Consider the following 17587-nt stretch of genomic DNA (forward strand, 5'->3'; position numbering starts at 1 on the left):
ACACTACACATTTGTAGATGTTTTGAACAGAGTTATTTTCAGCTAAAGTACCCAATTTTTCAAATTTTACAGATTCTTTTCAATCAAATTACTCGAAAACGGTGCATTATACGAGAAAATATGAAAAATACTATTTTACAAAACGTTCAAATATTCATTAGATAGCGTCCGACCTTTCAACAGTTGGGTTCTTTGAATTTTTGGAATTTTTATGTTACGTAATGGTCATAATGAGAAAACTGGAAGACGTGGGTGATATCTTGTGTTCGAAAAAGATTCATCAAATAAATGAAAAAATATATTCCGACATTCATTTCATTCGATTGTTTGTTGTTTGTGAGGTAAAAAACATTTTTTTATGGATTTTTAACAGCTTGTATCTTTCAAACCCAGCCGATTCGGATGAAATGGTAAAGAAAAAAAGTGTTTCTTTTGACCTCAAGAATCTATTATCAAAATATTTGTACTTATCGAAGACTCACCCTGTATATATACATATTTGAAATCAGGAGAAAAGCTCTCTCCGATTAGGCAAATAAAATACAGGGTGTTGTCTTAAAAAGTACCAGGTGTCATATTAACTGAATAGATGGCCAAATCTGAATATTTCTTCGGTAGAAATTGCCAATTTTGAAATGAAGAAGAAGATAAGAACTCCATTCTTCCTTAAATGTTCCTGATTAGTCCCTCCAGCCCTGCTGATGACCTCCTCCTGATTAAATCGACAGTGGTCGGATACGGTCCATCTGATCGGCGAATTCCCGTTTATTCTCTAATTAAACACGAGTATTTCTTCGGCATCGCTGCTTCCCAGGCAAACTGAATACGGTGATTAATCCAGAACCGCGGCTGCAGCAGCAGCGTATACGGGCACTCCAGAATTCAGCGACTAAACCAGAAAAAATGAACTATTATGGGAATGCCCCTGATTATGCTTGCTTAGTTGGGTTGCAGCACTGTCTAATTATAGGATGAGTAAATGACATCTTGCAAACTATTTTCGACATATCAGTCGGATGCTGATGTCTGAAAACATATTTATACAAGGGGTCGCGTAAAACACTAAAATGCAGGGATAATTTCTCTAAGAGATAAATCATGCTGTCGTGTAGAACAGCTCGCGAATAGTGATAAAGGTTGTACAATCATATTAATAGGAAGCCATTCATTATGAGGTCTCTATTAAACACCAGAAAACACTAGGCATTGCAATATTATCCTCAATATATTATAAAAGAATGTTAACGTAACGTAAAATGCGGAAAAAATGCAGGTTATTCCTTATCCAAGAACATTCTGAAGTATGATAGCATTAATTATACAGGGTATCCCAAATTGCTTGATTTTGCACATTCTGGTACTTCTAGACTAGATAGTGGAAACACGTTGAGAGGATTTTCGTGAAAAGTCCATTTGTCTTGAATGATATAACCAAATTTTGTTATTTTGTCGATTTAGAAAAATGTGCCATAACTAACATGAATAAGAATCCTTCATTTTCGACTCAGTTTCATCTAACTTTTTCATTCGACAAGAAATAATGAACATAGAAATAGAAATAGAAATTTATTTAATTTCTACAATTATTGTAAAACAATAATGAGAAACAAGTCATATGTTACATTTTTACTTGGAATTATCTTTGCATCCTTGATAGAATTCCAGCAGACAGTATGGTTCCATATTCACCAAAAATTGGTATATTTTTGTCTTCAAGATTTTTACATCTTTTATGTAGTGAAATTTTCTCGGCAAGGCATTGAAAACCTTAATGCACATGTAGTTTGTGTTATTCTGTGCTAGGGTTAGTTTTTGCTTTGGGTGGATAAAGGGTTCCATTTTTCTGGTGTTGTTTTGGTTGAGAAACTGTTCAAATAATTCGCTGTGCGTTCTCAGAAAGATGACACACTTCAACACATATAGTCCTGTCAGTGTCAGTAGATTGTTTCTCTTGAAAACTCCTCTACAGGTCTCTCTATATTTCATCCGATATATTACTCGTATAGCTCGCTTTTGAGTTTTAAATATTTTGCTTTGAGATATACCATTTCCCCAGAGAACTATGCTATATGTCAAGATGGACTGGATATTTGCAATGTATAGGGTCTTTAATGTATATTCTTGAATGTGATGCTTCATTACATTGAAGGTATAAATAATGGTGTTGAATTTACTGTTCATATTTTCTATTTGTGGGTTCCACTTCATATAAGAGTCAAGCCAAATACCCAAAAATCTCACTTGTTCTGATTTTTTTTTATTTATAGCAATGTTGTTTAGGGTTATATCGTTCGGTAGGGCATTTCTGCTTCTATCGATGTAGAATATGATGAACTCTGTTTTGCCTGTGTTGAGTTTAAGTTTGTTGTCGTTGCACCATTTTTCTACTTATTTCATAATGGTTTCACAATTGTGTGTTAATGTTTGGATGTTTTTTGCCTTAGTGACAGTACCTGCATCATCAGCGTATAAAGTTGTGTTCAAGTCTACCTCCTGGGTATTTGCCTCCATTTCTTCTGGTAATATATAAATAAACAATAAACAACAATTGACCAATTAACATATATTAACTACCTCTTGACGTTGCATTTTTGAAGTGCCTGCTGAGTCGAAAATTAAGGAATCTAAGGCAGTTAAAGAATGGAATGTCAAGAGGTATATGCTTATCGGAGCATATTTAAAACAAACAAAATTTCTTTTTCGTCGACCTCAACATGAAATGACATTTTAAGTACCAATTCCCGAACGAAAAGTTGACCACTTTTGATTCCAAGAAATTTTCGTCCGCATGAGATACTTTTCGTCCGTAAACACTTCTCGTCCATAGAAACAAATACGACTGTGGCTATTACTCAAAGTCGAGAGCCAGGATTTGATAAAAACAAAGTGCCTGTGACTATAACTGTCACTTGCTATTGTCAAATTAATTCTAAGAAATCAGCTAGATTTTAGGAGTTCTTTAAGAACGTGATTTGAATACTAGTGTTCAATATTATCAAGAAATGATATGGATATGTTGATATGTATAACACTCCTCCAGAGATGAGAGAAGTGACAACTACGTCCAGATTGGATGTACAGCAAACATAGAGATATGGGAGGTCGACGAAAAATGTAATAAGCGCTTCGACAAAAAAATTTAATATGCCCTTCGACAAAAAACTGTCCATACAGGATCAGTCTTTGACTCGTACAAATATTTCAACACTAGATTCCTGAGGACAAAGGAAACACTTTTTTCCTTTATCATTTTATTCTAATCGTCTCGGTTTCAAAGATACAGGCTGATGAAAAACCATAAAAAAAAATTATTTTTTGTTCTATCTCACAAACGGTTTTATCGAATGAAATGAATTTCGGAATATAGTTTTCATTCATTCGATTAATCTTTTTCGAACACAAGATTTCACCCAAGTCTTCCAGTTTTCTCATTATGACCATTACGTATCATAAAAATATCAAAAATTCAAAGAACCCAACTCTTCAAACTAAGTTTGACGCTATCTGATGAATATTTGTACGTTTTATGAAATAAAAGTATTTTTTATATTTTCTCGTATAATGCACCCTTTTCGAGTAATTTGATGTTTAAAAAATTAAAAAGTATTTGTGAAATTTGAAAGATTGTGTACTTTGGCTGAATACAACTCTGTTTGAAATATCCACGGATGTGTAGTGTCACAAATTTAGCTAGTTATTCTGAAGGTTATTTTGTTTTTCCAGGAGTGGCACAGCTCATTAGGAAAGCTTCAAATGGCTATATCTTTTTATCAGGGCCGAATCGGTAAAAATAGTGTAGGAAAAAAGTGTTTCTTTCGACCTCAAGGATATAGTAATAAAATATTTTTAGGAGTCAAAAACTCACCCTGTATTGTTTCACCTGCTTGTTCTTGGTTGCTCTCTTCTTGGTACATGAAGTGAAATAAATCAAAACAGACATTGAGTGAATTTGAAAATATTTTTCCACATTGAATAAAAAACAGCTCCAATGCTTTTTATCATTTTATCATAGTGGATTTAGTAATCTTAAATTTTAAACTTTCTTGTGTAGTAAGTTGTTTGAGAGCTCTAGGGAATCTTTATTGGTCGTTCATGGTGAATGTAACTCAGTTAAATATGAATTCCAGCGGATATTTCAAAATACAGTATTTTTCAACAGTTAGTTTAATGTCTAGGGAAAAATGTGAAAAATTCAAATACAGTATCCTTTTTGAGTGTCATGGAAATATTGTCGACGACCTCAATAGGTTTAATTCTCACAATTGGACCTAGTTTTTGTCCTGAATTGTATTCTTGTTTACTTTGTGTAGGTTTATATATTGGACAGTTCAGTTCTTCCGAATTTTCCTGAGAACTTTAAATGAAATATCTCAGGGTGCGCCAAAAAGTAATAACTTATATCGAAGTGAAAACATACGTCACTGTGACAAAAGGGATGGCAGTTTCATGAAATCCATTGGCGCAGATGTACCCGAAAGGAAATTTTTATTTCAGTTCCCTGTTGTCGTTGTTCCATATTCATGCATGACAGCAAGCTATAACTGAGTCGATGTGCATCAACGTAATGAAAAATAATCACTGCCATACCAATTCGAAATTTTCATTCGTGGACATATTAATCCGGATAGATCATGAATTCCATCTATTTTTATGACGAATCCGTAATGGAATCATCGTTTCGCCCGTATCTAATAATTTCACCGTTTAATGAACTTCATGCTCCTTTTGGTCTATCGGTTCCGATGATAATTCTTCAAAATTGCACACGGAAAAGAAATTACATCAACATAAATTTGCACAGATTCGGGAAAACGAATTCAAAAAATTGGACAACAATTTCACTGGCTTGTGGTTGGGGAAATTCAATTCAGGATTCCAGTCATTAAATTCGATATTAACCTTTATAATATACTAGTTTTGGGTCCATGGAATTCATAGCTGGTTTTTTCATTTATTCGCAACAAATTTCGACTTCTGATTGTTCAAGAAATGATTTCAAATGGAATTGTTACTATGAGATGAGTACTACGCCTCAGAAGGAAATCGATCACACCGTTTGAAGTATACAGGGTGAGTCTTTGACTCGTACAAATATTTTAACATTAAATTAGTGAGGTCAAAAGAAACATTTAATTCCTTTACCATTTTCTCTGATTCGGTCCTGATAAAAAGATGTAGCCTTTTTAAGTTCTCATAATGAGCTGTGTCACCCCTGGTAAAACAAAATTACTTTCAGAATAACTATCTAAATCTATGATACTACACATCTGTGGATCTTTTAAAAAGAGCTGCATTCGGGCAAAGTACCCAATTTTTCGAATCTCACAGATATTTTTTTATTTTTGAACATTCAATTACTCAAAGAATCTACTAGTAAAATATTTGAACTAGTCAAAGATTCACCCTGTAGATGTGCATGATGTATGTTTGAAGTCTTCGAATACATTATTGATTTAACTGACTGCTCTCTTTTCGATCGTATACACACTAAGGTACTTTTATACAGAAATCACTTGATCAACATAAGTAGAAAGTTGTCATCTGCCAATGAAGCTTTTCTATTTTGTTTTTTATTTTAATTCTCATTTTTTTATTTGCTGTATACAATCAGCTTTACTCACCTAAATGTGAGAAACTAAATACCAAAATAATAATAAATTTCACTACATATTACAAATCAAAATCAGTAAACTCAGGGAAATTCTGAAGTCCCCAAAAATAGAATAGCGTTGAGATACAAGTTTAATACAAATTATGTTCCGAACATATGTTGGAAGAAGAAATGAAAGAAATCGTTGTCATAATTTTGGTGTAATACATTTGATAATAATTTTTTACGTCACCCTTAACCCATGCTATTTCACAAGCTGATTAATTCCTGCGAGCTTATTTTCAGTGAATTTGTCTAGTCTTGTCTCCCCCATGTTTTAAGTCTGCTATGTCATGGTGAAAAAGAAAACTTTATATTCCAGACCGCAGATGAACAAAATAATGTTAGAAATCATCACAAATGAATAAATTGAAGAGCTCATGCTTTTATTGCCAATTCTGAATAAACCTCAACATTATATTGACATAAAAATATCTGAAAATATTGGTCTGAAGAAACTAAAGTGAAAGTGAAAAACGAAACAAATTCAGAGTTATTGTATTGCAGTTATCCAGTGAAAAAATTACAAATTTCCATTTCCTTGAATACTGTCCTGCACAATTGAAGATTTTGACTGATAAATTATTTCACTTCATCCACCAGAAAAAGAAAATTAGGTTTGTTTTAACCTGAGTTGACAGTCGAGTAAATTCTTTCCATCCAAAGCAAATTCACCATAGTGTATTCATAACACACTCATTTCTGAAGAGTTAACATTGATTTTTATGTAGAAACTATGTAAATTGAGCAACGCCGAAGGAACCATTACGAAGATTATTCTATTCAGTACGTAAATTCACTGTGAATTCAAATTTGTCACATTTGAAACGTTAAGAATAATGTACAATAGTTGGCAGTTGGAAAAATGGAGAGACACAACGTCGGACATCTTGTCTGAATAATTCAACTTTATGACGAAAATGGCTCTCCACTAAGATTGTATTTCGTAAATTAGGTGATTTTTATTGCTGGCACAATCGAACGAATGAATCACCCACGCAAGGGTAAACTTGTTATGACCTGCCAAACTAGAGTGGGGCGAAAACAAACACGTATATTCTAGTTATCGCTCGCCTAGTAAGGCTGCAAATAATAAGGAATAATTTAGCACATTTTTGACGTCGGCTTCTGCCAGTGGATGCGAGCAGCTTCCATCCTAATTCAAAGTTTCATTTAGAGGAGAGGAAATTTCCTTCGATAAGTTGAGCGTTGTTATTAGGTCGTTGCCTGTTTTCCAGGAAAAACAGATTCATTTCACAAACATTTCATTTTGTGATATAGTTTACCCCGAATTCAAAAAACTAATATTATTTCTTCATAATATGAATATTAGACGTTAGGAAATTATTTTTGAACTTCAAGAGTCACTGTATAGTGACTAGATATCAATACATCCTCGTATATAGTATTATATACGAGTATGTATTAATATCTAGTTAGCCTAAACCATTCATAAAAAAAAAATTGCGTTGCCACAGCAACGAACAATAACTCATTAGAAGTGTCAGTGTGAAGTTTGAGGTCAAAAAAGTAAACCAGAGATACGCAATAAATTAAAAGAAAGAAGATGCCCATCGAAATTGTGAAAATCGAAAAATTTGAGTATCGAGCCATCATCAAGTACCTGTTTTTAAAAGGGTAAAGAGGTAAGCAGATTTACGAAGATATGCTTAATACCCTTGGTGATCAATGTCCTTCGTATGCGACCGTGAAAAATTGGACTGCAAGCTTCAAAAGAGGTAAATTTTTTATTGAAGATGATGACCGATCGGGAAGGCCAGTTTTTGTGTCAGTCCCCGAAAATATCGATGCAGTTCATGACATGATTTTATAAGACCGTCGAATTGGGCTAAAACGGATATCTGAAGCACTGAATATTTCATACGAACGCGTTCACCATATAGTTCACGTCAATTTGTAAATGAGAAAAATTGCTGCAAAATGGATCCCCAAATGTTTGAATGTTGACCAAAAGCGTGCAAGGGTAGAAGCATCGCGTTCGATCTCTACTCGATTTGAAAACGATGTAGACTTCTTAAACCGAATTGTCACTATATGGATGAGACTTGGGTACATTTCTACGATCCAGAAACAAAGCAACAATAGATAGAATGGCGACACTCTGGTTTTCCAAGACCTAAGAAGTTTCGTATCCAAAAGTCTGCTGGAAAAGTTCTTGCTTCAGTTTTTTGGGATTGCCATATTAATCATGATTGATTTTTTGGATAAGGGTAGAACAATAACCGGAGATTACTATTCGACATTACTGACCACTCTTCGGGAAAAATTGAAGAGAAAGACGCGGAAAGCCATCCAAACGTGTTTTGTTTTTGCAGGACAACGCCTCTGCACACAAATCTCATGTTGCCATGCAAAAAATTTGTGATTTAGGGTTTCAATTACTAGAGCACCTCCCTTATTTACCAGATTTGGCTCCATCCGACTATCATCTCTTTCCTAAACTGAAAAAAAATTTAAATTTTCTTCCAATGAGGAGGTAATAGAAGCTGTGGTGGTCTAGTTAGCAGAGCAAGATGAAACATGTTTTTTTAAAAGGTCTAGAGCCGTTGCAGGTTTGCTGTAATAAATGTATTCAATTAAGAGGAGAATATGTTGAGTTAATAAAATATTTTGACATTGAAATTTTGTTTGGTTCTATAGTAGGCTAAGAATTTTTCAATATATCCTCGTATTTCATAAAGATAACCTTTTGTGTGGATATGGCGGAGAATGCCTTGAGAATCTAGTCGTAATAAACTTAATTCCATATCTACATATTTCATTTCATGACTCATATAATTGTCCATAATAACTTGAACATAAGGGCACTACAGCTGATCTGACTGACGGTATCTAGTATTCACTTTTGCAGACCGTTGTCGAAGCATGTCAGAAGAAGAGGCAGTGCAAATTCCGTACATCACCAAACACTTTTGGAGGAGATCCCTGTCCAGGAGTACCAAAATATGTTGAAGTAGCTTATAAATGTAGACCATGTGAGTATTCCAAACATTCAACCACTACCATTATTCGTACATTTTTTTAATTCCAGTTTAATCAAATCGGAAATCAATTTCATGTTCAGATAATGAAGGAGTGAAGATTGAATATGATATTCTTTGTGTCTATCGGAAAATATCTCACCTTTCGTATCTCTGCTCCTCCATTTAGTTTCAGTAAAATGAAAATTTCGAACAAATATTGCATCTAACTTTGAGCTCTATAAGGCTTTGAAATTGGCAAAAATTGATGAGTATGAATGTTTTAAACGATGTCAATTGTGAGAGAAAATGAGGAGATGGAGAATGAGACTTTTCCTAATAAAAAGCAGAAAAGCAGATGCTGACCATGGTTTCGGCCTCATTTGGCCTCATCCATGGTCAGCATCTGCTTTTCTTCGGTGGAGCGTACTCCATTTGGGGCCTTGACGATGGCAAATTGTCTAGCTCAATTCAGATCGTAACACTTGTCAATATTCATATCGTCGGGTGGTATGCATCTGAATTTATCCTCATTATTGTACATAAATTGGACAAAAATTTATCTATATGATACACTGATGACTCGAAATCAGACACTAGCTGTAAGACACTTTTGTGCCCAAGAGTGCCCAGGGTTCTCTGCTGTCATGGAAATAATACCAAGAAAATGAAAAAGCTGATGAATTGTAGAAAAGGACATTAACATCTTGATGGGTTTGAGCCTTTTGTGGGCTTTTGAGAGAGCCAAATGAGGCAGTGGTCCAATAATCGGATTGTTTGATGGATTTGAACCTTTTTATGGGCTCAGGAAAGACCAATATGGGGCTGTGGTCCAATGATGGGAAAGTCCAAATAAAAATGCCCTCTGGCACAGGTGAAAAGATTAATGGTGTCTTCATCGACATACACCAGAAAGCTCCTGAAGCTGCCAGGAGCTGAGCTCTGGATAATGGTGGACCCTGGGAAGTGAACCCTCTATTTTACAGACTGAGACACTGGCTGTTTACGTATGCGCTGAGGAGTGTTTTGAAATATACCTCAAAGGGGCGCATATCTATATCCCCTCAGCCAGGCCACGCTGGGGCCCCTGAAATCACACTGCCAGGGATCTCTGCTGGCATGGGAGTGCCGTAATACCATAAAGCAACTGGCCAGAGGCAATAAAGTCACTCTACTATGGGTACCAGGGCATTGTGGTGTTGAAGGAAATGAAATGGCCGATGAACTTGCAGAAAGAGCATCAAGGTTAACACCTGCTGGACCTGAGCCTAAACTATACTAGCAAATAGAGCAAAAAATAAATAAACTACTAGTAGTAGTTGATTCTTTGATAAATATACTACTACCTTTATTTTAAACACAATGTTCATAACCGAGGAAGTCTATAGCTTCTGGATTTTGTTCTGTGAGCTTTTGAAATAAATAAAGGAAAGCAGATTTTTTAGATGAAAAGTGAACTTCGAATGTAATCAGGAAAAGAGAGCTTTTGGTGAAAATTCCTCTTATTTGAATCAATTCACTCATAACATATTCCTGGACATCAGTAACAAAGTGAGGTTTTGTTCTTCACTGCCTTAGTTAGGAACAATGGATAGTTTTATTTGCGATAAATAGCTTCCAGAACTCCTGAATTTGTCATGTTGTTTTCACATCATTCTTCAAAATGAAAATAACACTAGCTCACTAGTTTATTGCATTGCTGGAATTTCCAGCTAAAGTTATGCATGCATCACAATTTAATATGAAGAAAAATGCCTAGAGACATATCACCTGAGTTCCTACTCCAGATTTTCATTTTCCTCCACATCAGTGAATCTGATTGTGAGCATTCCAAGTATACATACTAAGTAATTCTCAATGATGTTACAGATGAATTCCGAAGTGCAAACGCCTGCGAGAATGAACGTCTTCAATTAAAATGCAATCCAAACTCCAGGATAGCTATCTTCAGCGCAAGCTACGGAAGAACGGAATATGAAAGTATCCAGTGTCCTCAGCCACAAGGAGTACCAGAAGAAAGTAAGTGGGAATTTTGTTAAATGTGCTTATTTTTGTGGTTGAGGATATGAATTTATTGCCCTCAATCAATACCTACCTCCAGATATGTTTGAAACCCAATCAAAGAACGTCTTTCTTGATATACAGGGTGAGTCTTTGACTGGTACAATTATTTTAACAGTAGATTCTCGAGGTCAAATGAAACACTTTTTTCTTTACCATTTTTTTAGAATCAGCCCGGTTTAAAAGAAACAGGATGTTGAAAAACCATAAAAAAAATTTCGAATTTTAGTTTTTCATATATTTCATGAATCTTTTCGAACACAAGATATCACCCACATCTTCCTGTTTCCTCATTTTGACCATTACGTACCATAAAAATACCAAAAATTCAAAGAACCTAGCTCTTGAAACTAAGTGGGACACTATCTAATGAATATTTGAACGTTTTGTAAAATACCAGTATTCTTTGTATTCTCTCGTATAATCTGCCGTTTTTGAGTAATTTGATGTTCAAAAATATCTGTGAAATTTTCAAAAATGCCAACTTTGGCTGAATACAACTCTGTTTGAAAGATCCACAGATGCGTAATGTCGCAGATTTAGCTAGTTACTGATTACTGATTGCTGGGTGTGTTGGACGGATAAACCAAACCTGCCACTACGACCAAGCGGTCTATTGTAGCACACAGGCAAGCTCGTAGAGCTAGATCTCTCCCTCCAGTCCCATCCTACTCAAAAAGGAGATGATGTCGAAAGGGGAGTGATTGTTGAGTTCCTCTAGGACCATCTTCGGAGAACCAAATACTCCAGGTCTGACCCTGTCTGCCAGCGGGTCATTGACGATGCTAAGTTTTTTAAGATGGGCGCTGAGTCTACAATGTCCTGTGAAAACCGCCATGATAGATCTCAGATTGGTTCTAGAAAATCCTACGACTGGTGTATGGGCTGGGAGGCACTGAAATAGCCCTGTGCGAGTGACGCAGTCCAGGACGGTTGCGCCAGTACTCCAGGACCTTCTGCCTTTTCCAGCTGTTGTTCCGTTCCCTGATTAAGGAATTGGAAATTCCTATACTTGGTTCCGGGCCAATAAGCGCTGATGTTGCTCCTTCTCTGGCTAGAGCATCCGATACTTCGTTGCCTCTGAGGCCAGAGTATCCAGGTACCCAAATCAGTTGCAGTCTGTTTAAACCTTCCAATTTGGAGAGTTTAGATCCGCATTCCAATACCTGCGCCGAGTTGCATTTGTTTCCTGCGAGAGATTTAATCGTGGCTTGACTATCCGTTAGGATTTTTATTGACCTACCCGCCCAACCCATGTTAAGCAAATGGTTGGCGCATAGATCAATGACGAAGATTTCTGCCTGAAATGCTGTCGCCGACTTTTCCAGACAGTCAGCGGTCTACGACTGTAGACTCCGGCTCCAGATCCCTGACTGGTTCTGGAGTCATCAGTAAACCAGCAAGGTCCTTGTAGATAGAATTCCTTGTGACGGAGCCATTCGTCTCTGCTCGGAATCAGAGAACTGAAGGTTCCATCCGTGCTGGTTCTCATCAGTTCTCATGCCCATCACCTCGTCTGCCTGCAATTGGAATGCAAGACGATTGGGCACGAAAATGAGTTTGTCAGGCTTATTTACGGTAAGGTGATGGAGCCTGTAGGTTGCTAGTCTTGCCTCTCCCTGGACAAAAATGTGAAGGGGAGGGACACAGATTACAGAGATTCTCTGTAATCTGTGGGGAGGGAGATCTAATAGCATACCCATGGACACAGTTGGAGTAGAACGGAATGCGTTCTCTGGAATTTCGTAATTTTGTTTTGGGTGTGAGCACGATCTGTGCAGGACCACCAGGTGATTAAGCTTGTTACTCTTAAGGTAATTTTGTTTTCCCAGCAGTGGCACACACTATCGAAAAAAATAGTATGAGAAAAAAGTGTTTCTTTTGACCTCAAAAATCTACTGTTGAAATATTTGTACGAGTCAAAGACTCACTCTGTGTGGTCAAACCAGATTTCAGGCCAATCTATGCTTTCCTATTCTGCGTCCTATTTTGGGCTCTTCGCAGATACCCAATAGAAGCTCATGTCTTCAATTTTTGATTGATTCCAACTGAGCTAGAAACAATCGCAAGCCAGTCTGCAATCATTTCAGGGTTAACACTGGAAAAGGACGTCGAAGAGGAACAACTTGGGTATCTTTGATAAGCAAAGATTAGGTATGAATGGAACCACCATCATAACATGATAACGAAGTCCTCCAATTGAAATGGCTCTTCATTCCTGTGTTCAGTATGAAAAGTTCTGTCATCCTAACATACCCGAAAGTTTCCTTCAAGCAGGAATGATCTTGCAGGCATCCAACGCCCTATTACAATCGTTCAATTCCCCACTTTCGAAATGCCCTCATCTGGAATCCAGATAATCCGAAACTTTTCTTTTGTCTGAATTTGAATAAAGCTGCTGCTCTGGTAGAAAATGTACTTAATGAGAAAACAAGTTAGTTGAAGGAATCACTGTTTTCATTCGAACACAACATGAAGCGAAGTTTGTGAACTATAAACCACATCTAAAGGCGGCATTTTCTACAGAAAATTAGTTGAGCTTCAATTGTGCGGTAATCTAAGAGGAAATGCTATTCGAGCCCGTTGAGCCTGGAACTTTTCAAATAATTTTCTTATCGACGAATTTGCTATTCATCAGGAGAAGCGGAAAACTTGGTGTAAAGCTTTTCCCAAGTCCTATTCATCATCTCCTAATCCTCAGGATTCATGTTGAAACAGAATACAATTGAATATAATGTTCGTGGCCGTAGGTTATGATGTATACAGGGTGTTTTCAAAGGTAAGGCTTTTTTTGACAGAAGGTAGAACTCATCGAAATAAGTCGTTCAACCAAAAATTGTCTATATAAACATATGGCTGGAGAATGAATGCTTCAGTACCAAGTTCATCGGATTAGATGCATCAGGTCACTTTTGAGAGAATCATTATTGTTGCATCGTGCAATTTAGGGTGAAAAAAAATGTAGGAAAACGAGGCAGTTTCTTGAAAGTGTTTTTGTTAGTTATGTTGAAAAAGTGCTATAATGTTTCCCATTTCATCCCAATTTTACGATGATCGTTGGAATGTTCGAATAAGAAGATTGTGATGACCATTGTGAAAAAATTCGTGAATAATTTAGACGAATTTTATTGGTGAGATTTTGAAGTATTAGTCTATTTCTTACACTTGTGTCCTAAGTCTCCTCTGTCAGTTGGTATTGAAATGAGCCATTTCATAAAATTACCACGTAAAGATCGAACGAGCCAATATCCTAAATATCCGAATACCGAAACCACACATGGTGGAATCAGGAAATGAATTTTTTCCCACTGCTCTCCGATAATTCAGCTAACAAACGGTCTAGGGTCGTATTAGGATCTATTTCAGTAATCATTTTCAATTTTTTTTCAACTTTGCCATTTTGAAAGTTTTCTATAGCTGATTTTTGGTGAAACGCTTCATTTTGACCAGTTATACCTTCTGTTGAAAAACAAAGCCTCACCTTCAAATACACCCTGTATACAGGGCATTTCATAACATGTAGAATGGTTATCAAGATACGTTTGGTTTTTGTTGTGGAGAGGAATTGCCTCAAGAAAATGTCTGTCAACTATCCATCATATTACAGATTTCAGGTGGATGTCAGAGATTTCTTGGAATTGAGTAAATGAATATACTGCTCCACAAAAGTTAAGGAAATTCAGACAGACACAGGCACTTAAATATAGTTCGATGAAGATAGTTTAAATGTAGAAAGTTTCAGTTGAGTTATCATAATTGGGTTCACCCAATTTAATTTCCAAAACCTGTTGAATGTGAATAATTTGAGTGCCACCTTCATCTAAACGACTTAACTACTAACGTTAACGGTTTCTGGCAAGAACATGAATTCTTGGATAAAACTTTCACGCTCTTGTTCGAATTCATAATCAAAGCTGTTACCCATCCAAGTACTGGACTTGCTCAACCCTGCTTTCTTGCCTTCTTTCAAATTTCGCATAACGCATTCTTCCTGCAAAATAGGAGCACTATTAAGCTTACATCAGTTTCAGAGTCAAAGAATTGTTTCTAGTAACAAGAGCGCAAAGAAAACCTAAGTAATGATATTTGTCTGAGTTATCTAAAAATGAAGAGGAAAATATCAGAGATATCTGAATCTGAGGTATTTGAAAATAAAGGAAAATCTCAGAAAACCGTCACTCTATATCTAGCACCCCTGAATTAAAGTGCATAGGAACCTTTTGATAAAATGCCTTCAAACCTCATAGAATATATAAGTTTTTTCATCGTATGAATTCTACGTCTATTGAGGAGCGAGACATAGCTACAAAAAGAAAAAAAATTAGGAACGGAATGAAGAATGATAATAGTGATCATTTCATCCTTCTAGGAATTTGTCATTTTTCCATGTCTCAATTAGGCTTTTTTCAGCATGTCTTGTGAGCTATGCAACAGAAACAGTGATGAACATGTGCCATGGCAAAAGGAATTGCGAGATATCTGCAGATGTTAGAACATTCGGCAGTCCTTGCAGGCCAGAGTCGAGGATGTATTTGAAAGTTGTCCACACTTGTGGTAAGTAGACAAATGATTTCCTCAGGTTTGATTATAAAGACTATACAAAAATTGACTATAGTATGAGACAGTTTCATTTTAAATTTTTTTCAAACGCTTCAGAAGCTTTTACAGGGCATATACCCCCAAATTTCGTACCATCCCTTCTAAGATTTATTATTATCCCTCAGTAACTAATGCAGTTTCAATCAATCAGTTAGAATTTCTTGCAATTTTGTCGAAAAATTCCAACCCTTACTACATTAGTATTAGTTAAACATGGTTTGGTAGGGGTAGATACTTTCCATCAAACACCTTAATTCTCTGGAGTGGTTTCAACTCGGGTTTCAAATAACTTCTTATGTCACTGAGTAAAATTTCAAATATGTACAGGGTGTCTGTAAACAAATGCGAGTGACTTAGGGAGATGATTCTTCGATGAAAATAAGCTGGGGTAGTTGCTATAAATTTTTTTCGAAATCGACCTCCCTTCCAAGATAGATCTTTTGGAAGGTGATGACGAGTTGACAGTTTTTAATTTTTTTTACGGGTTCTGGAAAACACTGAGTCATAAAACAAATCATAATATGAAGCACTAAGTAGATGTTATTCACACATTTTTTTTAGATCTCATAGCTTTATTATTAGGAGTTGAAAACAACAACTCCTTGTGATACCTATATTAGCTTAGGATATTTCATTCTATGGAATGAAAACTGGTCGCAGAGAACTGTTCGTAAGTTTTTACTTATTTTATTATTTCGAGAAAAGTATCGACTTTATTGAAATTTCGCAAGAGACGTTTTTTCTTCAGAATCTAATGGGAAACCATAGGAAAATTTTATTTTTCGAAAATCCATCCCACGAAAACAATTTTTGAAGGAAAATCATAAGGGGTTGTTATATTCAACCCCTAATAATAAAATCTGGAGATCTAAAAAAAATTTGTGAGTAACATCTTCTTAAATGCTTCATATTATGTATAGTTTTATGACTCAGTGTTTTTTAGAACCCGTTGAAAAAATTAAAAACTATCCAACTCGTCATCGCCTTCCAAAGGCTGATGTGTCTTGAAAGGGAGATCGATTTCGAAAAAATTTATAGGAACTACCCCTGCTTGTTTTCATCGAGGATCATCTCCCTATAAGTCTTTCGCATTTGTTTACAGACACCCTGTATATCAAATTTTTTCGATTGATACTATACTTATGGATATTTTAATCGAAAAATCCCTCAAAATACGTGATTTCCCTCTAGAAAAATCTCCAGTTCTGTAAATCATCGAAACCGCAAAAGGAAAAAACATCTTCTGCATAGAAATGGCCAGAGTAGAGTGGCCAGACGCAAACGAAACAGAGCCATTATCCAGAGCCGCATTAACATTCGACCCAAACGCTGGGTACTGTCGATTTTTGATTAAAGGGAAGCATTCTTTTCCGGTGTTTTCGACCACTTAAACCCCTTGGCGTTCCTCAGAATTCACTGCAGAATTCCAAATTGCACCTGATGGTTAATTACGCATCAGATGATGGAAGACGACTTGGAAAAACGAAATATTGAGATTTGTATTCGAATGAAGCTCTCGGAAAATAAAGGGAGAACGTTTTGCTTGATGCTGTTGAAAATATGGCGAAAAGAAGGATCCCACAAGATATTTCTAGATCTAGATAGAGGTTTATAGATTTATGTACTTCTCCGCCCTATGAATAAAACTTTAGCGGTTGATTAACATTATAAACTAGGGGAGCTCAATCATTTTTTTTTGCAATTCGAATTAAAACCTCGTAAAGTGAGACAAACAAAGCTGCTTTTCGCAGCTTCTGAGGGTTTCATGAACCTGAAATGTTATCACAAAGAAGTGAAAAATCTATTCAATGGTTTGGGTCATAAATTTTCAAGTCAAGTATAATTCCTATCAAGAAAAACTACGTCTTATTGAAGCCTTTATTATTTCCTCATGTCTGATGTCTGATGAAAAAACCTCATGCCCTTTTGAACTTCATCGAAATACCTCGTGGCCTTTCGATTTTCCAAAGGAAACGTAAAAAGTTTCCATTTTTTACAACCAATCTCAGGAGGGGTACATACTTAACCCCATGTTTCTTCAACAAATATTGATGTTTTCGGACAAGTAATTACTCCGTCCATTCTTACCGCATCCTAAATAAACATGTATGTCGTCAGCATTATCGCCACCAAGCCTTCGGTTTCAGCTAATATGTATGTATATATTTTTCTTCGACATTTTCCATTAAACTGTCCAGACTCTGCCGCATTCATAAATGAAGAAACTCTGTTGAGAACTTTTTCTTTTTGAAACGGGAAGATTTTTAAGGGAATATACATGTTCATTATGGCAGTT

The 17587-nt window shown here is 36.0% G+C and overlaps 1 protein-coding gene across 3 annotated transcripts in view; it reads left to right on the forward strand.

The window, feature by feature from the left end:
- LOC123321733 (protein eva-1) overlaps window positions 1–17587 on the forward strand; it is a 148660-nt gene that overhangs the window by 116027 nt on the left and 15046 nt on the right. For 2 of the 3 annotated variants that reach the window (XM_044909467.1, XM_044909469.1), the window contains 3 exons: window positions 8508–8646; window positions 10501–10650; window positions 15103–15246. In XM_044909467.1, coding sequence (XP_044765402.1) covers window positions 8508–8646; window positions 10501–10650; window positions 15103–15246 — 433 coding nt within the window. The remainder of the gene's footprint in view (window positions 1–8507; window positions 8647–10500; window positions 10651–15102; window positions 15247–17587) is intronic. The other variant, XM_044909468.1, reaches the window with a different exon arrangement.

Source organism: Coccinella septempunctata, chromosome X, assembly GCF_907165205.1.
Source record: "Coccinella septempunctata chromosome X, icCocSept1.1, whole genome shotgun sequence".
Lineage (NCBI taxonomy): Eukaryota > Metazoa > Arthropoda > Insecta > Coleoptera > Coccinellidae > Coccinella > Coccinella septempunctata.